Source organism: Aspergillus japonicus (assembly GCF_003184785.1).
Source record: "Aspergillus japonicus CBS 114.51 unplaced genomic scaffold BO86scaffold_8, whole genome shotgun sequence".
NCBI lineage: Eukaryota > Fungi > Ascomycota > Eurotiomycetes > Eurotiales > Aspergillaceae > Aspergillus > Aspergillus japonicus.
The window spans coordinates 677,056-702,459 of record NW_020291645.1 but is presented as its reverse complement, the minus strand read 5'-3'; the positions used below and the strand labels follow the sequence as shown (position 1 = coordinate 702,459).

General features: G+C 56.0%; 10 protein-coding genes across 10 annotated transcripts; 3 read left to right on the top strand and 7 right to left on the bottom strand.

The window, feature by feature from the left end:
* Positions 1-51: 51 nt before the first annotated feature.
* Positions 52-1,297, bottom strand: BO86DRAFT_386858 (SCO family protein). The gene is made up of 3 exons (XM_025671440.1): positions 732-1,297; positions 329-653; positions 52-245 (listed from the first exon to the last, which is right to left on the bottom strand). The coding sequence occupies exons 1-3, from the start codon at positions 1,194-1,196 to the stop codon at positions 124-126; spliced, it is 912 nt and encodes a 303-aa protein (XP_025530672.1). The 5' UTR covers positions 1,197-1,297; the 3' UTR covers positions 52-123.
* Positions 1,298-2,477: 1,180 nt separating this feature from the next.
* Positions 2,478-4,754, bottom strand: BO86DRAFT_306613 (uncharacterized protein; the record flags this gene model as incomplete). The annotated part of the gene is made up of 1 exon (XM_025667705.1): positions 2,478-4,754. A coding segment is annotated over one exon (2,277 nt), but the record flags the coding sequence as incomplete, so codon positions are not given.
* Positions 4,755-9,320: 4,566 nt separating this feature from the next.
* On the top strand, positions 9,321-11,486 carry BO86DRAFT_333039 (uncharacterized protein; the record flags this gene model as incomplete). The annotated part of the gene is made up of 1 exon (XM_025668800.1): positions 9,321-11,486. One exon carries the CDS (start codon positions 9,321-9,323, stop codon positions 11,013-11,015), a length of 1,695 nt encoding a protein of 564 aa, XP_025530670.1. The 3' UTR covers positions 11,016-11,486.
* A 1,181-nt stretch (positions 11,487-12,667) lies between these two features.
* On the bottom strand, positions 12,668-13,823 carry BO86DRAFT_356471 (Yae1 family protein; the record flags this gene model as incomplete). Its single annotated transcript, XM_025669668.1, has 2 exons — positions 13,076-13,823; positions 12,668-12,952 (listed from the first exon to the last, which is right to left on the bottom strand). Exons 1-2 carry the CDS (start codon positions 13,454-13,456, stop codon positions 12,668-12,670), a joined length of 666 nt encoding a protein of 221 aa, XP_025530669.1. The 5' UTR covers positions 13,457-13,823.
* A 367-nt stretch (positions 13,824-14,190) lies between these two features.
* Positions 14,191-15,036, top strand: BO86DRAFT_278329 (uncharacterized protein; the record flags this gene model as incomplete). Its single annotated transcript, XM_025667293.1, has 2 exons — positions 14,191-14,605; positions 14,687-15,036. Coding segments are annotated over 2 exons (765 nt in total), but the record flags the coding sequence as incomplete, so codon positions are not given.
* Positions 15,037-15,296: 260 nt separating this feature from the next.
* BO86DRAFT_230670 (uncharacterized protein) lies at positions 15,297-16,293 on the bottom strand. The gene is made up of 2 exons (XM_025667003.1): positions 15,790-16,293; positions 15,297-15,672 (listed from the first exon to the last, which is right to left on the bottom strand). The coding sequence occupies exons 1-2, from the start codon at positions 15,913-15,915 to the stop codon at positions 15,355-15,357; spliced, it is 444 nt and encodes a 147-aa protein (XP_025530667.1). The 5' UTR covers positions 15,916-16,293; the 3' UTR covers positions 15,297-15,354.
* BO86DRAFT_397016 (SD08430p) lies at positions 16,287-18,067 on the bottom strand (the record flags this gene model as incomplete). Its single annotated transcript, XM_025673456.1, has 2 exons — positions 16,287-16,626; positions 16,677-18,067. 2 exons carry the CDS (start codon positions 18,065-18,067, stop codon positions 16,287-16,289), a joined length of 1,731 nt encoding a protein of 576 aa, XP_025530666.1.
* A 781-nt stretch (positions 18,068-18,848) lies between these two features.
* On the top strand, positions 18,849-20,388 carry BO86DRAFT_386852 (uncharacterized protein). The gene is made up of 2 exons (XM_025671439.1): positions 18,849-19,126; positions 19,186-20,388. The coding sequence occupies exons 1-2, from the start codon at positions 19,051-19,053 to the stop codon at positions 20,268-20,270; spliced, it is 1,161 nt and encodes a 386-aa protein (XP_025530665.1). The 5' UTR covers positions 18,849-19,050; the 3' UTR covers positions 20,271-20,388.
* A 34-nt stretch (positions 20,389-20,422) lies between these two features.
* Positions 20,423-22,727, bottom strand: BO86DRAFT_230674 (uncharacterized protein). The gene is made up of 2 exons (XM_025667004.1): positions 21,402-22,727; positions 20,423-21,350 (listed from the first exon to the last, which is right to left on the bottom strand). The coding sequence occupies exons 1-2, from the start codon at positions 22,314-22,316 to the stop codon at positions 20,739-20,741; spliced, it is 1,527 nt and encodes a 508-aa protein (XP_025530664.1). The 5' UTR covers positions 22,317-22,727; the 3' UTR covers positions 20,423-20,738.
* Positions 22,728-23,860: 1,133 nt separating this feature from the next.
* Positions 23,861-25,020, bottom strand: BO86DRAFT_386850 (putative esterase/lipase). The gene has a single exon (XM_025671438.1). It carries the CDS (start codon positions 24,950-24,952, stop codon positions 24,059-24,061), a length of 894 nt encoding a protein of 297 aa, XP_025530663.1. The 5' UTR covers positions 24,953-25,020; the 3' UTR covers positions 23,861-24,058.
* Positions 25,021-25,404: the final 384 nt, after the last annotated feature.

Genomic DNA, 25,404 nt, shown 5'->3' with positions numbered 1-25,404 from the left:
CATGGCTGTTGATTGAGGGGCGAGACCGCTCACACAAACATTCAAATGTCTTCATGATTTTACAGAGTAGGGTATTATATTGTACACACATGGCCCCCAAGACCAGACCAGAAAACGACGAATCTAATCCTTCCTCAAAGGCTTGCCCTCGCGCTTCCAATCGTTAATGTGCTCCATGATAGTCCGCGTGGCGGACTCGGGCGTGTCCTGACGTCCGATACACTCCACAAAGTCGTTGTCGGGGTCTGCGAACGCACGAGAAAATATCAGCCGGGCCCTTGTATATCATGACTCTGCACCACTTCCACCCCAAGAAAAGAAAACTCACCCATCAGGTAAAAGTAGATACTATGATCCACCAAATAATCCTCCCCGGGCTTGATATCCCGCGGCGTACTGAAGTACACGCGATACTGCTTGCACACATTGCGCACCTGGTCGTACGTGCCCGTCAGCCCGATGATGCCCGGGTGGAACTCCTTCAGGTACTCGCGCAGCACCTCGGGCGTATCGCGGACGGGGTCGCAGGTGATGAACACGGGGAGGAAGATCTTCTCGCCGCCGGTGGCCTCGTTGACCTTGTCGATGATCTCGGCCATCTTGTCCAGCTCGTCGGGGCAGATATCCGGGCAGTGGGTGAATCCGAAGTACACCTAACGGTTCATCCCCACAAACCCACCATCAGTGGTCTGTTCCAGTTGGCCGCACACGGGGGAGACCGGAGAACTCACAAAACTATACTTCCCCTTCAGATCCTCGGCCGTGAACTCCTTCCCGTCCAGATCCGTCAGCGTGAACGGCCCCCCGACCCGCGGCTTGCCCACCCCCTTGCTCATCTCCGCGATGCGCTTGCGCTCCAGCCGCTCCTTCTCCACCCGGAAGTAGATGATCATGCCGCCGCCCGTCAGCACGAACAGCAGCGCCGACTTCCACGAGAACGGGCCCGTCGAGTTGCGCGCCTTCAGCTGGCCCATCGTCGGGGACTTCTTGAGGTGGGCCCGCGAGGTCGAGAAGGCACGGTGGGCGAGGGTGGTGCCATTCTTCAATTGATTGTGACTGATGCTGGTGCGGACGGCGGTTTGGGTGTTCATGGCTGTCCGTGCAAGGGTTCGAGAGGCCGGGGACTCGAGCGAAACCAGGGAGGCGCGCGAGGCACGCGTGAAAAGGCGGCTTGCGGGTCGGATTGAGGAGGCCATGATGTTCTGTTTCGAACCAATTGATGGGGGAGAGGGAGGGTAAGGGAAGTTGGCCTGACTTGCACGGAGGATTTTGTTTCTCGGACGGGGAACGAACTACGGGCTACGGCGGTCGGGTCGGAGGTGGTGGTTTTGGATGCGCTCCAATCCGGCGGGCCCGCCGCCGGGGTTTGCTTGATGCAGTCCATTTACGGTTTAGTGCGGTTGGTACTCAGTACATACAGTACCCCGATCACTATCACGTGAATCTATTTACATAGTTATCGAACAGCTATGTTCGAGGACCATTTGAACAACTTGGCTCTACTTTTACCTTCTCGTACTTTCTCATCATCGTCATCATCATCTGTTTGGCCTTTTCCAACCTACTTCGCACGCGATCGTCCTGCTAACGCTGTTTCCAAATCCCTCACCTCTCAGCAGGGCTATCATCATGCAAACATGGGCAATATGAATGACACAGACCAGAAGACCAAGACAACCGTTGAAACGGAAGCCACAGATTGCCCCGAGGCTGATCCGAAAGAAGAATCAGGCACTGACAAGACACTGATATCGTGGAAAAGCGCCTACATTTCGTAGGTGCTGTCTATGAGGTGTTCTTGATGGTCAAAGCCGCGTACTCAACGGCGACTACGACCACCTTCTCTCCAAGCTGTCTGATGATGACTTGTCCAACTGTCCTTGAGAAATCACTGCTCGGTATGACGGCACCCCTGGGCCGCCTGAAGCGTTCTTCACCATCAAGTCTACCCTGTCCACGGACGAGATCATCGCCGATGTTCGTGAGCTGCCTGAGACCGACTGTGAGAGAATCCGCCAGCACAGGCTGTAATCCAATCCTACGAGTGTCGTATCCACCTTCTCTCGGTTCACAGACACAGTTACACCTAAGATCAAGGACCCTCTCACCTCCTGAAGACCAGGCTCGTGTTACACTTTGCGAATGTTTCTCTGCAAACAAGATGGAATCATGAACTTGGGTAGCATTACATTAATTACACCGCGTGCTTTCCTCGCAAGCAAAGACTGGATATCCATGGAGAGAATGTGTCCCATGCAAGCAACTCTCGCTGGATCTCAGGTCTGGGTCAAAAGGAATACGCGGGTCGAATATGACACATGGAATGTGATTGAAGGAGACACAACGAAAGCGGAGCAAGGAGGTATTGTCGTAGGAGAAACAAAAAATAAACACGACTGAAGGAGACGTAACAAAATGCAAGACGAGCTTGGGCCGAAGTTGGCCCTCAAGCGGTATGTACGGTAAAGCTTTCCATCTCACTGTACACTTCGGCTAGCCATACTGGCACGACTAGGCGTGGTGCGCGGCTCTTCTTCTTCAATGACATCGCTTAGGCGAGTGGGATGGCGATGCCGGGGAGTCATTGATTCCCACCCAGAGCCGACGCCCCAGCCCGAGCCACTGTAGTCGACAGCTTGGTTGTAGCCACCATAAATAGACCCGGACGAGGCAGGCAGCGAGCTGGGGGGGTATCCTGTTTCATCTAGTGAGCCATGTTCATACTCGTCGCTTCCTTCGGACATTGTCGGAGGATAAATAATTGGCCCTTGTGGATTACGGCGATAGCTGGCCCCAAATTCGTCTTCGCCTGGTTCACTGCTGGCTACACTAGGACCATATGATCGATCGTCATTTTCTGATGTGGGTCGAGCAGGGTAGGCAGGCTCTTGCTCGTAATAGTGCGCAGGATACTGCCTCTGAGTTTCTGCAGACGAGGAAGCCGGTGGCGGTCCTTCGACAAAAGAATCCGTGCCGGTGGGCGATGCAGCAGTCTCGCCATAGTATTGGCCTTCGGTGTCCACCGTGCTCTTTGGCGCTCCCTCCCCACTAGTGGCCCCACCGGTTGCATAGGGGCTCTCGCGAGTTTGGGGACGGGTGGTCGATGCCTGACGATGCGAGGCTCCAGTAACCATGGGCACCACTTGCACTCCTCCTACCAATGTGGGCTCGCCGTTACGGAGGGAGTTGGTCCTCTCGCGCTCCTCCTGCTCGCGCCGACCAAGTTCTTCCCAGGCGCGACGAGCCTCTTCTTTCGAGATTTGCAACTCACGACGCATCTCTTTGAGCAATTCTTCCGCACGCGACTTGTCGCTTTCAGCCTTCTGCAATGAAGCAAGAGCGTCCGCGCGGGCCTGTCGTTCAGTTCGGATCTGCCGCTCGAGATCTGCTTGCAACTCTTTCGCGCGTTCTTGTTCCGTGCGGGTATCGAAGAACCAGCGCTGAAATTTCCGCTCAGACGATGCGCGCAATCGCTGCAGCTCCACAACGGCGTGAAACAAATTTGCACCAGCCGCAGAAAGGTCAGTGACTTGACGAGCCATCTGCTGGTTAAGAGGATCTCGCTCGAGTGCTTCGTTGTTCTGTTCCAGCTTGCGAATCCAGTAGCCTGTCAATCCTTCCCAGTGAGAAGATAGAGTCTCCCAACGCTCGAAGGCATGCGGGAAAGGCACTCGACGAGATTGCTGTTGAGGTTGGGATCCCGTGCTTGGTTGATTAGACGCTGGGGCTTGGGCTTGCGGTTTGGAAAGCCCTGCAGAGCTCTGAGGCGGGATTTGGGACTGCTGAGCTGGATTGAATTGTCCTGCCGATGTCGTCGGCCTTGCATGACCATGTCCCGCACCGGTGCCTGCTGCCTGGGTGGGAGACAGAGGGTCTGGTCGTCGAGCATTGCTAGTCGACCGTTCTGGAATAGTGGTGGTGCGTAAGTCTTGCGCCTCCGGCCCTGTGGGAGCCCTTTGCGTCGCTCGCCGTTGTGAGCCTCTGTCACCGGCAACGCCAGCAGCATAAGGCTGCGCTTGCCCTTGAGCCTTGCTTTGCTCCTGCTCCCGATCCCTAGCTTCCTGTTCTGCCTTCTTGCGAGCCTCGCGATCCCGGCGCTGTCTCATGATGTCCGTTGGAGTCCGCACACCACTTGGCGGGTGTGGGTTGACAGGAACCGGGCCCTGGGCGGCTCGAGACGATCCATTCTGGGTGCGGCCATTGGCGCTGAAGCCGGTTGTACCTGCTGCGTCAGACATGGGCGCATTCACTTCTTCCCAATCTGTTGTGAAGGGGAATGGTTTGCGAATCGCTTCTTCCAGCGTCCAGAGGATCGCAGATGCTGTGCGCGGGGAAACTCGTGTAGACCTGCGAGGCCAGTACGAGGTGTCCGCCCGTTCAGGATGATCTTCCGGTGCCGAGTCAGCCTCTTCGTCGTGATCCGTATGCACTTCCGAAAGCGCGGGACGTAATGCCGCAATACCGTTGCCGTGGTCCGAGATTGACTGCACCAAGACAGGAATTGTTTGCTCTACTTCAAAAGGACGTCCGGACACATCGACCGATTGTGGGCGCTGAAAATGACGAGACGTTCTCCGCAACGATCGAGTACTTCCCAAAGCACTCAACGGCCGTAGGTCTGGGTCAAAGGTAGGTTCAGGTAAGGGTCGGGGAGCAGCCTGCTGCTGGCGTTGCGGTGAAAGAGTCGTCAACGTATGTGGATCGTAAACTTCGTAGGTCTCGTCAAACGTGCCGCGATAAGGATAAGACACTGCCGCAGTGGTATGTGAGCGAGGCGGATGCGGATGCGACGACAACGTGAGGGCTGGGACTTCAATTCCCTTTCAATGGGGCTCCAGGAACAGGAGGCTTGCGATCGTGAAGTGGGCTTGGTAACGTGTCAGGGGAGCTGCACAATTTTGGCACGACTCCGCTTCTTGTCCAGCACACGCACGATACACCGGCCACTGAACAGGCAGGCAATGGTAGGTCAGTAAGTAGGAGACAAGTGGAATGTGGGTATCTTCGGGGGATTGAAACACGGGGAGGAACAGCAAAGAGGAAGAGGAGAACATTTCAGAGCGAGCCACGCGACTGAAATTGACAGTGGCTGGTCGAATGAGAAGGGGTTTAGGGTCGTTGCGGGAAATGCGATGGCTGGGGAGGAATCGGAAGCTGCAGTTGAGCTCACCTGTTCCTGAAAAAGCGCCCTGCCAGACCGCAACGAGCACTACTTCAGAGGCCCGTGGCCGGCATGAAGTAGAGCAAGACAGCCCAATTGCCTCCTTACAAAAAGGGGAGAAAGGGAGCCTAAGCTATGAAGCGGTCTGGATTAAGGGAGTGTGAAGACTGAACACAACAAGCAAGTGGAAAGTAAAGAAAGAAGAAATTTGAACAGGAAGAATAGGAAGAATTGGGCAAGAGCTTGCTTGGGAAAGAAGGGAAGGTGAAACGGGGGTTTTAGCCGGTACCAAAGATGGTACCAAAGACTGTACCAAAGAACAGGTACTCCCTAAAGAACAGGTACTCCGTAGGAAGGAACGTACCAAACAATTGAGTAAATCTACCCGATCGCAAATCGATGGTTGATGGTTATGGATTCACCAACTCTGACTACTATCCTTGTCACCACTTGATTGCTGTTATACGCGATCAAGAACAGACAAGAAAAGATGACGTTGATTGTCTTCTGCGCAGCGCAAGGACCAGATCAGAATCCCAGACACAGACACACACAGACACACACAGACACACACAGACACACACATTCGAACTTGTCTTCCTTGCCTTCCAACAACAACCCCCCCCCCCCCGCCTTCACAGGTTGCACACAGCTCAATTAAGGCCGACTGCGACTCGTCGGACAACTAGCAGTCTGACTACCCAAGGTGATTGATTTCATAAGTCTGCCCGAGTGTACAGTACTTGGTATTTGAGTGCCGTTCCTTCTGCTGATCGCGGATTGATCGCCTTTAGATCAGTGTTGGATCTCGACAATCTCTGTCAGATCTTTCCTCCTACACGTGAATCAGACAAACAATCATCATCATTTACATCGATAAGAGCTATTGCATCATCACGACAAACCGCCCGGGAATTAAGTATATATAGAAACCCGCGCTAGCCAAGCTCTGCCCTTGCAATGGCCCAATCCGAGGCTGATGTGCTGGCGATGCCTGGATGGGGATTCGGTCCCGACCCGTCATCATCAGCTCGCCGCCTGTCAACTCCTTCTCTGCCCATTCTGTCGAGTCATGACTGTTTAGATGAAGTCAATGTTCATGTCGACTAACAACAGCCTCATCATCAAGTGTTGATCCATCACCAATCACGATAACTTCACGCAAGCGAAAGCGATTTGTCGACAGTTCAGCAGTTTCTGGTTTCCGGGCTCTTGCTCCTCGACTCCACATCGGCTCCATTAGCGGAGCACAGACCTGGACTTGCTGATGACGGTACCTTAGACTATTAACTAGTCCTCTTTTATGGTCGCACGAGAAGCCGTTGATCAATCCGGAGAAATTCGATCTGGACCTTTGGAGATCTATCACTACCTTACCACCCTCGGGTTCAGGTGCTACCAATAAGACTCAGCAAACGACACCCCTGGTCCATTTAGTTCGTCGTCCTGGGAAGATTCAGTCGCAAGAGTTGGACCCTGTGTTTGTAGTCACAATTCTTGCCGGTCGGGTCTCAGTTGGTTCTTAGTGGACGTTCGGAAGCTGAAGGGAACCAGCTACCTGGTCAGCTTACAACCATCTCCAAGCCTTCTGCGACAGACGAGTAAGATGCAAGGGCCTTTCGGCTCGGCTCCCAATTGACTTTGAGGAAAGCTTTTCCATCCGTCCCGGTTTCAGACCTATCGAACTGCCTTGCAGCCGGTCTCACACATAAAACTGCTTTGCTCACATTGTCTCCTGTTCAATTTGCCACCCAATTTGGTGGGAGCGAGGAAGTAATTGATGATTCAAAGAGAGTGGGGAGTTGGAGCGACGCTTGTGTCAAGGTCCCAGACCAAGTGCAGCTCACAAGACGGCTACGAGAACAACTTGGTCCGATCACTCTTCACTGAGGTCTTATCACCAAGGTACGAATCTAGACGTCGGCAAAGGGTGACAGCTGTGGTGCCCGAAACGTCGTGCAGAAACTGCCCGTGAAGAAACCCCAGGGAATTACATGTCACATCTCTCCGAGCAACAATCGACACCAATACTCTAGTATATGCATCGGCCCATGAGCGTAGGTGACACTCAGGGCGGCGATCTTATGCTAGCCGTACTCTGTATGCCGACTACGGCCGCGCTTCATGTCTCACGCAGGTCCCCTCAGAGGTAGATTTGCATCAAAGCATGCATAAGGTGAAATAAGACGATAGCCTGATACGCAGGTCCGGAATGTGGGCCTACAATGCGTTGCGTCTCCGACGGACCGAGAGTTGACCAGTAGGCAAGATTGAGGTATCTCGAATCTTTCATTCTTTCTGTTCTGATGTCCTTAATATATCTGGGACAAACTAACATGGAGAGTGCTCTTGACATAAACAAGCGCCACGAAATTGAACCTGCTGCTATCTTTGTAACGATAATCTTGGACAAACCTGCGATTCACTGAGACGGCTGCCAGCAGTAGTTAGAAAGGGTACTGCTGTCGTCGATATATATTTTCGGAAAGACACCACAAGATGCACATGTGGGCTTGTTGCCACCAGACGACCTCCACTACGCTCAAATCAAGGAACATAGGCAATGGTTAAAGTCTAACATTTACGACCTGCATATAGGATAAGCGCAGAATTGTCATTGAGAACTGTTTCCTATCTTACGATTGTCTGCAAGCGAGTGATGATTTGCGACAGAGAATCGTTCGAGCAGGGATAAACCTCCTCTCCAGCCTTTGGTCTGGGCGATGGTTGACCAGCAAGGACTCCAAAGAGATGCTCCTAGGCCAACGGGCCAGCCTGTCGGAGATTAAGTGAAAGAAGGATCTGTTTCTTCTTATAGCCAGACCACAATAGGGATGGCGTTGGAAGGCAGGCAGACAGATTTCGAAGCAGATCTGACTCCAGCTCCTGGGACCCTAATGCAAGCCCCCGGTATCATGGCAACCCGGTATGATAATCTGGAATGCGGGATAGACGGAAACTGATCTACAATTTTCTCCGAACTATGGTAACCAGTTACTGAGGCTTCGACAGGGTCTGGCAAGCTACGGAAGTTTTATGACGAAAGACCCAGATTTCAAAACTTGATCCGATCCATTGCAATCGGGCTATCGATGAACTGAATGAAGTAGTAGACGAGGCTTGACAAGGGATTTTGAGGGATGTTGCAAAGGGACGACTGAAAACACGATCAAGGGGAGAAGGATCAACGGCAGGATCGACGTATCACTGCGGAACTAAGTTAGCGAGTGGCCTGTGTCCCAGCGCCCCGGATGGGCCTGATCTCTCACATTTGCTTATCCTCTACCTGCCCCTCAAGCTTTGCACAGGGAAGACTTCTAGATCTTCTGTGCCTCAATTCGTCCTGTGGGTAGAGGTCTGCAATTTCCGTGTGTTCTCGTCGACTACCATACCTGGAGTCCACAAACCTTGTAGCTACTTGTGGATCGGCCCAAGCCTCGTTCGCACACAAACCAAAAAGTCCGAGCCAGTCCTTCACAATCCGTTTATTCAATGTCATAGCATCACTACGCGCGGTGCGGGAGAAATCGACGTGGTGGTTGGCGCCCTCAGGGCCCTCAGGGATACGAAAACCAACCGCGAAAGGTGTTGATGTCCTTCCTCTTTCGGGGGTACGTGCACAACAAGGAAGCTTAACGGGAATGGCCCCAAAAGAATTATACTTGGGTTAATCCTGGAGTTCGTGATGAGACCCCGCGTCAACTAAGTTGCGGATCGAGATTCCGAGCCTCCCTTGCTCCTTCGTCGAGGGGCGACCTGCCTTGCTGCACATCTTCATCCCTACCGAAGGACAGGAAGATGTAAGGTCTGATAGGTCATTGGAGTCTGTCCCCACGGACGTTGGAGCTTTTGTTTACACCTCTGAGCATTGGCATGCGTCGAGCTCCCCCCCGGCCTAGCCACCGTTGCAATGGTTGGATATGCCCTAGGTGGGCCAAGGCGATGTTGTTATTTTTGGCGAGATATGTATAAACATATTCTCCCCTTGGTCCTGGCCATTCTTGATTTCACTGTCACAATATATTCCTTCGTTTAGTTGATGTCTCTCCTTTCAATTGTACTACGAATCAACCACGTCTGTGTCTCATGCCTCTGATGAGCTACTTGCACGCCTGAATGACCACGACCAATCTCTCGCTTTACCACAGAACCATAGCCCATGGCTAACGGATACTCTCGCATGCACGGCGAAGTGAACGCCTCCTACAATAGCCGCAAGATATCGCAAACCACACTTTACCCCGACGCCATCCCGGCCAAGAAGCGGGCTTCATCATTCTATCCTGTTCGAGGTCCGGGGATTGTTGACGAGTCGAACCCAGATCCCTTCTATCTCGAGCACACTCTGGCAGAGGGTGGCCCTTGGGGCCCTGGGCGGCCGCACAGTCGCGATGTCAGACATAGTGACGAAGCCAGTCAGTACTTGATGCTGGCGTCTTTACACAACAACAAAGGCGGTCCTTTCGCAATCTCATCGCGTGGAGACACCACGAGGTTACGATCCAACGTCAACCGATCCACTCTGTCGGTAGTTGAGCTAGAGCATCAATTGAGCCTCCGCGAGATCACTGCCAAACAGCCCTGGGGAGGAAAGTTCCCAAGCTACGATCAATCGTCTTTTAGCTCGGTACAGACCGATGCGACGCCGGATTTGACACCCAGCAGTTCATTCTCTTCCAACTATTCCGCTCTCACGAACCGGGAGACCATAACTTCGGGGTCAGAATATCAGTCTTTGCTCAACCAACAAGCACCTCCCAGCCCTAGGCGCCAAGTATACCCGGCTTCATCTACCCCTGCCAACCTATCTCAGACAACGCTGACAACGGAGCCTTCAACACCGACGCGATCGTTGAAGACGCTCGCCGGGCCATCCAACGCATCCACAGACACCCTGGTCATGCAGAGAGTAAGTAGTCACGATCCCGCATCAACCCGTGGGAAGCCATTGCCCTCCCTGCCCAACGGCGTCCGCAATCGAACCAGCAAGCCCGGTAAGAAAGGGCCACCGCCGGCTATGCGTCCCCCAATCGCCCCGTCCATGATATCTCCACCTTGCTGGTACAACCCTGTGACCAAAGAGCCGCACGTATCGCATTTTGACCAGGCTATGTTCATTTCTGGGAATGACCGTCCGAGCCCGGTGCCGAGCCCAGGTCCAGCGTCACCATCCGTTGAGCGTCACCCGATGGCGAGGCGGCCAGCAACCTCACCGGCGGGGATGATTTGCCAGCACGAGCAGTCGGTATGGGAGTCCGACTCGGATAGCGAGTCGGTCGATCCGAGGTCCTTGTCTCGCAAGCCCATGGACACTTTGAAGAAGGTCCGAAGCAGAGTGCATCTTCGCGTCGCAAAGTCGGCCCCGAAGCTCAACAATACCCAAGCCCCAAGTCAACACCCACAGGGATTAGAAAGATTCCCTTCCACGCCCGATCTACCTCCGGAGCTGCTATGCCCGTCGCCTATGCGAGATCTCATTCGGTCACGGTCCAAAGACATCTTGCGGCCCACTGCGCAGCAGACCCTAAGACTGGTCGCGCCCTCCACGACGTCGCTTGTTCAACCGCGATCGCGACGGAACAGCAATGGGGCTGTCAACGTTGACATGGACCGCACGACGGCCGCTGCGATGCAAGCCAAGTCGCGACGGCGGCAGCGATCTGACTCATCGCCCAAGGGTCTGACTGAGGCTGAAAAGCTGTGTACTTTCTGCCGGGAGGACCGATCTGACAGAGCGATTCACCAAAGCCTCACCCTCGCGCGGCCCCCGCTCTATAAACGGGTTTGGGAGTCGTTGCGCGTCCTGGGCTGTCATGGCGATCTTCCTCCCCCGCGACCCCGCCGACCCATGTGAGGGTGCTTCTCGGTGTGGTTGACTTTGCGCGCGGACAAGTTTCGATTGGCGCTGAATAGGCTTCTCGAAACGCATTCACAACCAGTCGTCTCGACGACTTTGAGCGTTTTGTTTTCTTGATCCAACTTAATGTCTTATGATGCTACCTGATGAGCCTCAGATGTACAGTCTGGGGCGGTTTATGACTGGATGGATGATCTCGATGGCTTCTCCATGTCACCCCATGATATAACGAGACGCATGCGCTGAGGATGGAAACATGTATCAGCCGTCTCTAATGATGCAATGCACGTGTGCTGTGATGATGATCTATCACAATTGATGAGGCACGAACCGGTGCGAGGACTTAGCGTGGCCCTCAATTCTTGTCTCTGCTTGCAGCCTTCTCTGCTTACGGTCTTTCCCACCAAGTCGAAGCTTGGACGTTTCCTTTCGTATGTTCTTGAGTTCTCTCACCCACATTCACTCAACACATCTCTCCTGGGTGTCTCTACGCCTACCACTCCTTGACTCTTGACCTGACTCATGGTCTTCCACAATTTCCTAGTGTCTCAGTGTCCACAAAAGCCAGTAATTGCGGGCCATCATTTTTTGTTCGGGGTGTCAAGCATGCCTTGTGTTGCCATTGCCATACTAGTGTAAATCAAAACAAACAAGCCGATGGGCTTGCTTACATACCTGAATTGAATTTTCCTTCCCTGGAATGTGTGGGGTAACTCCGACCTGATTTTTCTTTTGTGCAGTGCGACGGTGCAACGAAGGGGATTGGGAATTTCAGGATCCAACGCCGGGATAAGGGTGGAGGATTGATGGCGTCTGGACCAAGGCACGATCCCTGGTTGTAGTGATGGCGTAGATCTGCTGGAGACAGGGCAGGATAGGACTTCACCGCAGGGATATCCCTGTGGAGGCCGCGGGGTCCGTGAAACCGGACGAAGTGATCTAAGTGATGAAGTGGGAGATGGACGAAGTAAGGGTTGCTTTGGATGTGATTGTAGCAGTAAGTTTGGGCCCGATGGAGTGTGTGGTCTGGATGTCTAGTCTAGTCTAGCTAGTCTGGTCTATCTCTGAGTGTGCAGTGATCACCCACTTGAGCTGTCCAGTTTAAACCCTGCGTATGCGGTTCTGCATAGGGAGAGGCATATGTATCTGTCCCTTAGATCGCGGATACCGGGTGAGCCTCCAGGTATATTCCAGTATCAGGATGAATGGACGGTGGGCCAGTCAGGTCAGTCGTGTAGACACCACCTCCACCACCTTGCAGCGCAGGTCAGCACAGCAGCACCGCCCTTGTCTCCTGTCGGGCTCCTCCAGCGCGCACCGCTCCCGTGTCGGGATGTCTCGCGTTGTGCCGGTCTGCATGTCTCATGCACGTACTGACGGACTGGTCCTGCAAGATGCCGCGGTTGAGACGGAAGTCCTTGAAAGGTGGGATCGGCGTTAGCAACTCCAGCAGCTCAGCTCGAAATCCATCCGTCCGTCCGATACGGTAGGTAGGGGAGGGCATATCTGTCGCGCCTGTCGCCGTCGCAAACCACAACGGCCTTTGACCCCTTCTGTTCCCAACACCACCCCCACGCAGGAAGAAGAAAAGGATCGCCCTCCAACCAGCCCCACCCCAAGAGCAACAAGAGCAACACGAGCAATCGAAATCAACCCACCACCTCCTTCAACTCCAGCGCCTCCATATTCTCCTCCCACAGCGCCACCTGCACCCTGCGTTCCCACGCCGCAACCACCGCCTCCGCCTGGCGGGCCAATCTCGTCTCCGGCATTTCTTGCTGTTTCCCAATCCCCTCGGCAAGCTCGCCCCCATCACCCGCAAGTTCATCCGCAGAACCCCCTACCCCCTCAAACACCTTCCGGATATCCAACTCCCGGACCGCACGACGATACAGCCCCAGCAGTTCCGCGCGTTTCTTCTCGCGGGGCGTTTCCTCCGGTGTTGGTGCAGCAGCAGCCGCAGCTGATGACCCCAACCCCGTTGTAGTTGCACCCCCACCCCCCTCACCAACCGCACCCGAGTCAAAATCCTCAAACCCAATCCCCATCGCGGCAACATCCCTCCCGGGAGCCCCAGCCCCCTTCTTGGTAGTAGCAGATCCACCAGCACCAACCTTGCGCACACCCTTCCGCGACGGCGCCTCCAGCCCGCGGATCGCGCCCTCGAGGATGCCCAGGATCGTGCCGACGCGCATGCCGAGCTGCGCGCCCACGGGGAAGCCCGCGTCGAAGCCGGATTGGACCTGCGTGGATTTCGAGGCGGCGAGGCCGTCGCGGTAGCCGGCGGTGACGTGTTGGCGGCGGAGGGAGGGGAGGTCGGAGGGTTCGTTCTGCGGTGCAGTGGTGGTGGTGGTGGTGGTGGTGGTGGTGGTTGAGGGGGGGTGGTCGTGGGCGTGCGGTGGGGAGGAGCCGAAGATGTCGTCGAGGGAGTTTTGCATTTTGGGTGATTGTTGTTGTTGTTGTTCTAGTGAGATGAGGGTTGGGGTTGGGTGTATGGTTTTGTTGGTAGGGTGTGTAGTGTAAGGTGTTTGTAGGTACGGTAGGGATGGTGAGGGGAGAGGAGGGGAGGCGTTCGGGATGGAAAAAAAGTTCGAGCGGGGAAATTGTTAGACGGGCGGAGATGACGGGTGGAGTCGCTTCGGGGTTAGTGGCGTGGCGTTAAGGCGGGCGTGCGTTAATTAAAGGTGGTAAGGTTAGGCGGACTCGGATCTGATATGATCGAATACGATTACTGTACTGTACTCCGTAGATTGCTTTGTGCTTTGTAGTGTAGTGTTTGTAGGGTATATACTGCAACTTCGTACTGTGGTTGAGTACTGGATAGAATCTCATTAGGCCTGGATATGGATACTATTTCTATTCCAGGTATTCCGTACTGGTGATCATCCACTGCAAGCCCAGCCCAGCTACTATAGGCCCAAACTCGCCGAACCCGATCCCGAACCCTGCCCGGCAACAAAGTCATACGGTGTTTCGGAGCGCAGTAATCTCCGTGCGCCTGGGCTTTCTTATATGAGCTACAGACAGGCAGTACACCGTGAAGCATGACCACACCTCCTCCTCCTGACTGTACTGTACTGTACCTCATGGTACAGCATCCCCAACCCAACCAAAGACCATGCCCCCCCGCACCCGCCTCCTCTACCTCCTCACGCCCCCGGCCCTCCTCACCTACACCACCCACCGCACCCTCACCGATCTCGAACACAAATACCCCGCCATCCCCCCATCGCAAGGCAGCACCGCGGCCCTGACCACCCCCACCAACCCCTCGACCCAACGCTGCGCCGAAATCGACATCTACCAGGCCCGCGTCCCGGTCCGGGCACTGTTGCGCGCGGAGGCGGCCATCACTGCCTCCGCCGCCATCACAGAGAATCCCGCAGCCGACAACACCACACCCCCAAACGTATCGCCAGCAACCCTCCAAAAAGCCTGGGCCCACCTCTTCCTCACCAGCCCGATCCTCCAGACCGAAGCGAAGCTCATCGGCCTGTGTACGCAGGGGACGTTCCACCCGGGGGATGTCGGGCTCTCGGCCGGGGGGTTTGGGCCGGTGGCGGCGGACGGCGACAATCAAAACAACAGTAACGCTGACGCTGACACGACCCCCCACCCTGCCACCACCGCTGCGACGACCAACAACCCCAACAACCTCGAAGGTAGAGCCGGGCACAAACGCCAACTCATCAACGGCGGCTTCACCGTCGAGCGGACCCCCGAACACCCCGGGGGTCTGCTGGCCAGTTGGCAGGTGCCGGACGGGGCGCGGAGGTTCTTTGAGTCCCTCGCTCACTGGGGGTATCCGTGTCGGTTGATGAGTGGGGGGCGGCATGAGTGGGGGGTTTCGGAGGTTTATTTTGTCAATTCGAAGGGGAATGGGGAAGGGCAAGGGCAAGGGGAATGGGTGGTGGATGTGCGGTTCGGGTCGGCGCACGACTATGAGATTGTGGCGGCGGAGGGCGAGCGACAGAAGGTCGTGCCGCGGTGGGTGGGCCGGTTGCATCGGGGGTATGCGAGGATGTTGCTTGAGGATGCGGTGCGGCGATTGGAGCGGTACGATTAGCTGGGGTGGGGTTGATATATTGGTTTGTAAGGGGGGGGGGGGAAGGGGTCTCCGTGGGGAGGACAGTCTGTAGTAGTAGTAGTAGTAGTAGTAGTAGTAATAGTAGTAGTAGTGTACTGTACAGTACTGGACACTACGGAGGAAAGTCGATATAGCTTAGCCCGAGCCCGTGTTCAAACCAAGTATGCATACATGCACTGCATCAGATACGATCCCCTACACAACAACACCCCACAGCTACAGCTACACTCCCGTGTACCGGCACAGGATCTAGCACTCCCCCCCATGCGCCACAACCCCCCACCCCCGCCACCCCGTATACTGGACGCAAACCGCCCACCCGCTCCGAATCACTTGTACATCGCCGTCCCCCGCCCCGCCCTCGCACCCCGCCCCATACAGACACAGGTCGTACGGGCTGCTCGAGCTGGGGCTCTTCCACGAGAACGAGTCCACGGCGCTGGCGTTCAGGCCCGCGTCCAGCGCGGCGCACCCGTCCGTGGCGGACACGCCCTGCCGGTGCCACAGCGAGAGGTCGAATGAGGTCGTGTTGGGGTCGCAGCCGGGGCTGAAGAGGCGGAGGTCCCACTGATGGTCCATTAGCATGGGGTGAGTTTCGATATACTGGTGGCTATTATTGGGGTTATGGTGTGGAGTAGTGGATTGTCTAGAAGGTAAGGGGTAGGGGTGAGGAAGCAGACGCACGTTTCTCGGCCGGAGGATATCCCGGGTATCAATTCTGGAATACGTCGACGAGGGGATAGCGAGACTCGATGACAGGAGACAGAGGACTGTCGTTGCGGTCAACGTAAGAGTGGATGAGATGTGCATTGTGACCCGGGGGGGGGTGAGGATGATATAACAGATGCGGGAGGGTTCCTCAGCCAGATGCAGCAGACAGATGCAGGTTTTCAGGTTTTCAGAAACAAGTGAGGAGGCGGGTGATCGTCAGGGTCCCCCATCTTTATAACGTTGAACGAACACGCAGGCGCAATTTCAGGTCGGCGGAGACAAGGCCCACTAATGCAGGTCTCCGACCATACACTGCGAATCACATCCCGTTTCACACCAGCAACCCTGTCAACCCTCCACCCCTGGTACTGACTGGTGGACGGACGGATGGAGTCACCGACAACCTTGAACGCAACCCTGATTCTATTAATACATATCTCATCTTCCTAGCTACACAACCCCCCACCTCCCTACTGCCGCCCCGGCCCTAATCGCCATGCCCGCAGAGGCAGGCCCTGCAGCTTCAGCACCGCCGGCTTGATGAAGAACACAAACGTCACCACCCCGATCACCACGCACAGAATATTCGTCGTGTAGTAGCCGTCGTGGATCACGTTGCAGGTGCCGCCCCCGTGCACACACCGGTTGCGGTCGGGCTCCAGCGCACACGAGAAGGCCTGTGTGACCAGCTCGCCCTTGAGCGCCTCGGCGCTCGGCGGCACCGTCGGCGGCACACAGGTCGCCTCCGTGAACATGTCCACCAGCTTGAGGATAAAGTACCGCGGGAACGTCCCGCCCAGATTCGACACCCTGCCGGAAAATTAGCTTGAGCTATGTAGACAGGGGTGGGAAAAACTTACGTCGCCAACATCGTCATGTAGGTGCCCCCGATGCTCGGGTCGGCGATGCGCGCGTGGAAGGCTGACACCGCCACAAACATGACCGTGTTCATAAACGTCGAGAAGATGTGCTCGCCGATCACCGTCAACAGATACCAGAACGGCACGGCGGCGCCCGCCGGGAAGATCCACACCGTCACCTGCGCCAGCACGGCCGCGGCTAGCCGGCCCATAAACGCCCAGCACCACAGACGCATCGGCGTGTACTCGGTCGACCACTTGCCTGCATAGTAGCCCAGCCCGATCTCAAAAGGAAAGTCGATCAGCACGACCAGCGCCATGTTGTCCTGGCCGAAGCCTTTATCTAACAGCTTCAGGCTGGTCACGCCGTCGTTGGCCTGGAAGCCGATCTTGGCGATCAGGTGCACCAAGATAATCGTGTGGATGTTCTTGAGCTTCAGCACGCTCCACATGCTCCGATAGACATCGCTGATGCTGTCGCGCTCGTGCGTGCGGTCCTCCTTCTTCATCAGCGCCAACAGCGTGGTCACCACGATGTAGGCCCACCCCCAGAAGACCAGGTACGTGCCCAGCGACAGCAGACCCCCGGAGGCCGGGACGCTGCGGAACCAGCGGTTGGCGAAGTCCTCGGAGTTGAAGGCCAGGAACACCGTGTACGACAGAAAGTGGCCCGCGGTCAGGCCGACCGTCTGCGCCGTCGACGCGTAGGAGATGTTGGGCGGCGACATGAGCGTGATGGCCCAGCCGTCCACCGCGATGTCCTGCGTGGCGCAGAAGAACACCAGCAGGAACCACCAGTAGGTGAACTTCCACACGCCCGCGCCGCCGTTGGCGCCCGCCGCCTCCATCATCTCGTCGATGCGCCCGCCCAGGTAGATCATGGCCAGCCCCGCAATGACCTGCACCGGTGTGATCCAGCTCTTCCGGCGCCCGAAGCGGCGGCTCCAGATTGCATCCACGATCGGACTCCACAGCAGTTTGAGCGAGTAGGGGTAGGAGGCGAGCGAGAAGATGCCGATCTGGCCGTACGAGAGGTAGGGCTTGAGCAGGAAGGGCACCGACCCCGTCGCCAGGCCCATGGGGATTCCCTGGAGGAAGTAGAGCACACACAACAACATGAAATTTCTCCGGTCGCTGGCCGGCAGGTTGGCAAACGAGGTGTTCGTCATGGCGGGGGTTTGCGGGGTCATGGGGGGATCGTGGTCGAGGCTGAAGCTGGGACGCGCCATGAGACGGTTGGCCCGGCCAGCAGAAGACTCAATGGAGGTTTCCCTCTTGCGCATCTCGATGGAGGAATCCATGCTTTCACTCGCGTAGCCGTTCTGGCCCGTCGATATGGTCAGCGAGGGCTTCGAGCGACGTTTGGTGACCGTGCGGCCTTTACGCTTCATCTGGGCACGGCCACGGCGGGAGGCGAGGTGGGAAAGGAGAGGTTCGTCGTGAGCGTCGTGAGAGTCCGTGTCTGACTCGTTGTGGCCGGAGGAGGAGAAAAGAAAAGCGGGATCCCCGGGATGATCGGAGGAGGAGGAGTGGTCTGTGTAACGAGGGTCTAGTTTATTGTTATAAGGTCCACGGTTGGCAGTGCTGCATGCTAGATTCTGAAGTTCCACCTCTGAGGCAAGCCGCGGTCGATCCGAACGAAATGGAGAGGAAGGGTCCGCAGGAGGGACATGAAGGGAAGGACTAAGGGAAGGAGAAGGAGAAGCAGAAGCAGAAGATAAAGGAGGGACTGGAACTGGGTCGTCGGGGTTGGAATGATGCATCCATTCGACGTAGTGGAGCTGGGAAGGAGAGAGAAGCGTGCGGTGCAGGTTCCAGATGTCTTGGAGGCTTGGGGGCAAAGGCAAGCTGGCCTCAATGGGAACTCCCCTTGTTTGGCTTGGCTGGGTTGAAGTGGATGTGGATTGGGCGGGCCGATGATTGGGTGGGGAGGGGAGGGAGAGACTTTTTTCTTGACGAAGGATTTACGTGAAGATTGATTGATTGATTGATGCTGACTTTGAGTGATCGGCTCTAGTGATGCAGATGCAGATAACAAGACAAGATATGGTGGGAGTGACTAGTGGGAGTGCCAACAAGATGTTATATCAGTTTTCTGGTGTAGTCCACGTAGAACGAACAAAAAACGTCTCTGGCCACGTCTCCCGCAGAACAATCGGCGTTTATTAAGCCCTTCTTTGGGTTATTTATTGAATCATTGAAAGTTACGCCGCGACCCAACTTTGAACCCGGTGGATCTGCCGATAACAGATCTTCACGTGACATTCCACTTCATCAACAAACACTGCATACATTGATCGATCACCAACTGCATCATCACCCACCACCCTCCCTCAATCTCAACCTCCACCACACTACACCAACAACCTCAAAAATGTCCACCCCCTCCCCAAACACGGAAGAAGAAACCGAATCCCTCGATTCCGAAATCTCCACCATCCGCGCCCAACGTCCGTCCCCTTTCCCCTCCCGCCAAAAAAAACCCCCAAACTAACCCTCCCCTCAACAGTGAAAGCCCTCCACCACCGCCGCCGCATCCTAACCAACAGCCTCCTCACCTCGCGGCCCCTCCAACGCCTCGCCAAATCCCACCCCTCCCAGACCACCGCAACCATCGCCGGAACCCCCCCGAAATGGCCCGACCTCTCCCCGCTCCTGCACACCTCCGCCCGCCACGCCGACCTCAACCACCACCGCATCGCCTTCTCCACCACCGCCTTCCCCTTCACCGATCCGGCGCCTGGCCCCTCCGCGGCTAAGAATTTGCTGGGAGTGCGGATTGACATCTGCGCCCGGGACGGGTCGTACGTGAAGCCGTATTATATTCTGTTGCGGCGGGTGGGGCTACACACCCCGAATAATGAGGCGGAGCGGCAGCAGCAGCAGCAGCAGCAGCAGACGGGTGCGAGGGGCAGGGGGAATAGGGTGCTGTGCGTGCATCGGCATACGGTGCCGGCGGTGGTGGATCTGGGGGCGTTGGAGCGGGTGTATCTGCCGCGGGCCAAGGCTGCTGATGCCGTGGGAGAGGAGGGGGAAGGGGAAGGCGAACAGCAACACGAAAAAGAAGAGGCAGCGCCGCGCAAGCCGTGGAAGCACCAACCACGCAAGCAGAATCTGAGGGGATTCCTGCGCGAGGTCAGGCGGCAGTTGGTCGTGTGGCATGTGCGCTGTGACGGGGTCCGGTATCTGCGGGAGCGGCTGGGGGTGGTTCGCCGGGGAGCCGATTCCGACGAGGAGAACGGCGTCTGGGAGCGGGATGTGCTGGCGGAAGACCCGATTCAAGAAACCAAGATCGCGAAGAATGCGCTGGGCATCGTCGCGTTGGGGGCCACCGCGCTGGAGGCGGTCTATGTGCGCGTCGAGTGGGAGGACGGCCGGGTCGGGCGGTTCAAGATCTCCAATGCGGGGTTGGTGGAGCGGGCGGTCGTGATGGGGGACAATGGGCGGGATAAGTTGATGGAGGCGGTTATGACGGGCGGCAATGGGAGGTTGGAGACGTTGCTGGATCGGTTGAGGAAATCCGCGGCTGAGTCGAAGGTGTCTGCTGCGGCCTCGGTGGAGGATGGTGCGTCGCAGACGGCGTCGGAAGCGTGATGCTGATGGCTTCTTCGTGTTGTGTGGTTCTATGTGCTGTGCCTACTAGCGAGTCCTTTTCTTATACCTACCCAAGTTCAGGCTGTATCGTATTTCAATTAAAATCTATTATTCTGTCATAAACCAGGCAAACGCGGTCTGGTGGATCTATCACACTGAAGACAGGAGCCCAGGATATCCAAAATCAGCGCTATGCACGCACATGAGGGTGAGGTATATCCGCTATGAGTATGTATGTATGAAGCCGGCAGCAAGTCGACTCAGCAGAACACCATGTCAAAAAGGGCGGGAATATTAATTACAAGATATAGGGTCGGCATCCAAAGCCGAATATGACACATTAAGGGGACTGCATATATGCATGAGGAGATCCGAGAATCGGGGGAAATAAAGGAAAGGGTATCACGTAGACATCACATCATAATCAAAGCACCTGTCCCCTTCTCTTCGTCCGGGTGCACCTCCTCATCAGGCGCTGGCAGCTCCGGTCTGCTCCGCCACACAGATGGCCGAATCGCGCGTCTCATAGTTCGGGTCGCTGAAGGATAAGGGGGGCAACGGTCCGTACACCTTCCCGTGTTGCGTCCCCAGTTTGGTTCGCAGAATGGCCTCTTCCAGGTTCCATCGGTGTATCAACCGGGCCTTCTTTGCATCGAACGCCTGGACGGCCGCCATCTCTTCCTGTTGATGGGCTTGTTGCATTTGCGCAAACTCCAAGGCGTGTTGGTCGATCAGCTCGTCCAGTTCTCTTTCCATGCGGGCGATCGCCTCCTGCAGCCGCAGTTCCTGTCGGTCGCGGAGCACTTTGATTTTGGCCTCGTGTAACTGATCCATCGAATTGTGGTCGTGGTACTCCTGCGCCAGCTGGGCCTTGTGTTGCGCGGTGAATTTGCGGGCGGGGGTGGTCTCCGGCCCGGACCCTGCCCCTCCTGGCGACGGCGGAGGGCTGGAATTATTGAAATACCCCTCCATGTGTTTGATGCGGGTCCGCGAATTCATCTTCGCCCGTTCGAACTCCCGCATCTGGTCCATCTCTATCGTCAGCTGACGTTCTTCCATACGAGCGGCGTCGTTGATGTTCTTCACAGCGGTTAGCATGATGGGTTTTCTTTAGGTGGGACGAGGGCGTACCTTTTCGCGTTTCTGCGCCTCAAGATCCTTGTTCGCCGCAAGTCGTTCGGCAACAATGGACTGCTGAGTTTGGCGAAGACGCATCGTGAACGCATCCTGGAAGAGATTGTGTCGATTCAGCTCCATCACTTGACGCTCGCGCATGAGACGCAGTTGCTCGTCGTTCTGACTCCGCTGTAGGGACTCATGATCGAACGCGGGTATCTCGATCCGCAGCACTCCGCTTCCTTCGCCGGATGATCGGGCTTCCTGCGAATCCGATGACTTGGATTCCACCAGCACTTGCTCGATCCCCTTACCGCCCTTGGCGATAGCGATTTGCGCCGCCGGAGGCAGGAGCACGGCCGACGGCGACCGCTTCTTGCGGAAATGGATCTTCTCCATCGCCGACTTCAGGGTCGATTTCCGTCTTTCCTTCTTGTCGCTCGGGATCACGCTGATCATCGAATGGCGGTTGCTCGGCGGCGCCCCCGCGGCCAAATTCGTATCTATCCGCGGGATCAGTCTCCCCTCACATGAGCTATAAGAGGTCGGTCGGGTGGACAGTGAGGCGATCGAGCGAGCACTACCATTGTGGATGGGTTCGGAGGAGACAGTGAATTCGGAGAGAGACGAACCGAGGAGATCGATGGCGGTGGTTTGGTGGGACGGGGTGATATCGTATGCGGAGTTGCGGTCGGTGGAGGATCTGGTGGACGAGATAATAGGCGAGGACGAGGAGAGATCCACCATCCCAGAGGCGATGGATGCGGTCAACGATGCGACCAGCTCGACCTCTGGGACGTTCAGACCCAGCTGGCGGGCCTCATCGATCAGCTGTTGCTCCTGCGCCGTTTCGGCTTCCTCAGACGGCAGTTGGAGAACCTCCCGGCGGTAGTGAGATTCATCGATCTCTGCGTAATTAGGGTGCTCCATGATGCAATTGCAGACGAGCTCTGTTCACAGTCACCCATGGAGCTTGTATGTGTGGGCGTGTGGGCGAAGCGAAGTTGCGGAGAGGCACGGCAACAGGTGAAGGAAGAGAAGTGGTGGTGGTGAGGGGTAGAAAAATGATATATAGAAAAATTAAACAATGACGATAAGAGACAATAAGGGGGACGGACGGAAGTTTCAGGGACACGAGTCGCCAGACGCTAAGACACTCGTCCACAGTACTAGAAGCACGGTGGACGAGATGGAGGCGCCCAAGAGCAGCATCCGACTTGCGGGGAGGGGCAAATAGGTCTCCAGGCAAGACACTGGACACTGGGAAAGAGAGAGGAGAGGAGAGGGAGAGGGACTCAAGGAACAGCGGCTGGCAGAATAGGAGAACAACAGGAACAGGAACAGGAACAGGAAGACCGTGGACTGAGCCTGGAGGGACTGAGTGAGGAGACTACCAAGTACCTAGTACCAAGTACCAACTAGGCGTGGCCTAATGAGAGAGCAGATTACTCCTGCTACTGCGGGCCAACTGTGCGAGCAGCACCACCAGGGAGGGACTTGGAAGCCAGGACAAGCAAGCGACTGGAACCTGATTTGGGCCTCAAGTATCCGTTAAGTTAACTTAGTTGGTGGTAGTCTGGTAGATAGGCACTGAGTAGGTCAGTCCTTTGGTTTCGGTCATTCATGGGTTCCATATTATTCATTCATTATTGTTATGATTGCGACCCACGACCCGCCTGACCGAATGATTCCTGATTCCTCCGGTCCATCCATAGGCCAGTCAATCAGTACCTAGTGGGTAAGCTGGCCGTGATCAGACCGTGCGTCCCTGCGTGCATTCAAAGTCAAAGAAAAAGGAGAAAAATAAAATCAGGATCCATCTTTGAAGCATGATCGTCTGTAGTGATGTAGTGATGTAGTGATGTAGTGACAGTGCTAGGAAGGGAAGTGATTCCGGGGAAAGGAAAAGCCGTCAGGATGCTGTCACCGCAAGTCGGGAGATCGGGAATTGACTGAACCTTACCTACGGAGTATGTGCTTAGTCTTACTGACTGTGGACTGTGCCCTGTGCCCTGGCTGCCAGACTGAAGGAGGATTGTTGTTTGACACCGATGAAAGGCACACCCGTAATTCGCCCATGGTCGGAAGTAACAGCCGCCCGGATCGGGCAACGGAATAGGGCATAGGGCAGGTCAGGGCACGCTACCCAGAACCGTGGTTTCAGACCCATGGCCGATGGAGTCAACAGTCAGGCACCGCCGCTTCAGAATTCCCCTCTTCTGCACACCACCTGACCAACCCGGGTTCCACTGCTCCAGATCTCTTCATCTCGTTGCCCTGGACTTGTCATAGACGTTGGGGAACACTATCCAGGAGTGTACTAGACTCTGACAGGGGGAGAAGACATAGTGTCATGATCGTCCCAGGTTAACGGCTTCTAGAGAGCTTCTTGAGCTCCGCTTAGCGCTTTTCTAGGCAGGAGGGGATGGCACGATGTCTTAGTCTGGCTCAACCATCATTCCCCATTCCCAGGAGTTCACCGCATCAGTGGTTCCCGCATCCGCATCCGCATCCTGACCTGCATGACCCCATATGTGCGATACAATCATCAGGATATCACCCCATTAATAATATCGTTTTATGAGAGTAATTCTTTTTGATACTTATCATGAACAATCTGCTACGCGGACTGTGATTTTCTGATATAGCTAGCTACCTTTTCCCGCCCGTCACTAACGCGATAGCATCGCCCCAGCCATTGCGTATGTCTTCTCGCGAGCATCCCACTGGACGGAGCCCGGCAACGCCCGCTTATCAAAGCCGTGCTCGCAAGCTTGCATACGCACTTGCACCACCTCGCGCTCTTTGCCGGGCTCCTTGGCGATGTTCTGGGCGAGGGTCTCCGCCTCGACCGCCAGGCTATCACACGCCGCCGTCACGATCATCACGCGACCAGGAAAGCGGTCCGGGCTCGCATAGAGCGGTGAGATGCGGGGATCCCTGGTATCGAACGCCCCGTGCGTGTAACATGCGTCGAAGAAGTTCGACATGAAGAGCGGAATCGCCTTCCCGGACGTATCAGGCGGCACCTTCCGGCCGGGGTTAGTATGGATGTCCACGACCGGGTAGACCGCGATCACGGAGTGGAAGGTCTCCGGGGGGAAGAGAGTCGCCGACGCCGCCAGCGCGAAGTTCCCGCCGGCGCTGAACCCGGAGAGGGACACGCGGCTGAGGTCAAATCTGTCCGGTTGGCTGAGCACCCACCGCACCACATCCTCCGCGTCATTCAGCGCCGCGGGGAAGGGGTGCTCGGGCGCGAGGCGGTACTGGACATCGAGAACGGTCCGGTCGGTCTCGCGACTCATCTGCCGACAGAAGGGGTCGTCCGCGCCGTGACGCGGGAAGATGAAGCCGCTGCCATGGAAGTTCACCAACACCGGTGTGGGTGTGGAGGTGGAGGTGGTAGACGATGTGTTGCGATACAAGTGGACTTTGATCGTGCGCCCGGCATCGCGCGACTGGATTTGAAGGACTTCATCAGGGCTGGCGTGGGGGAGTTTGCGGGCGAAATATCGCCGGAAAAAGACGGCGAGGAGCTTGTAGTAGAGGTAGGTTAGGAAGAACATGGTGTGCGTGTCGACCAGATCACAGCGTCACACCTGCAAATAGGCAAGGCTTATCTGCCAAGAGGTTGTCAGAATTTAGGTTCCAGCTGCATCGACAGGCACCAATGATACATTAAATAGGCGTGTTACGTAGTCGGTAGTTGGTGGTCGGTCGGTGCCGTCCAGCTGGCGCTCCACTCGGGCCGATGACGCCATCAGTCCCTACCGAGGCTGGCACGAGAGTTTACACAGTATGTACAAATGGGATTGGTTTTTTGTCAGAAGTGTTTCATCAGAGGCACGAATTGAGATTGTCTTGCTTACAATCCAGTTGAAAGGTAGCTATACTATAATACCCGGGGAAATGGCTGAGATAGCCTGAATGACACCGCACTCCACCCCGCCATAGCTTTATAGTGCACAGTGCAAAGCGTTCCACCTTCGCTATGATGCCCGACTCCCTTTGTACCCCT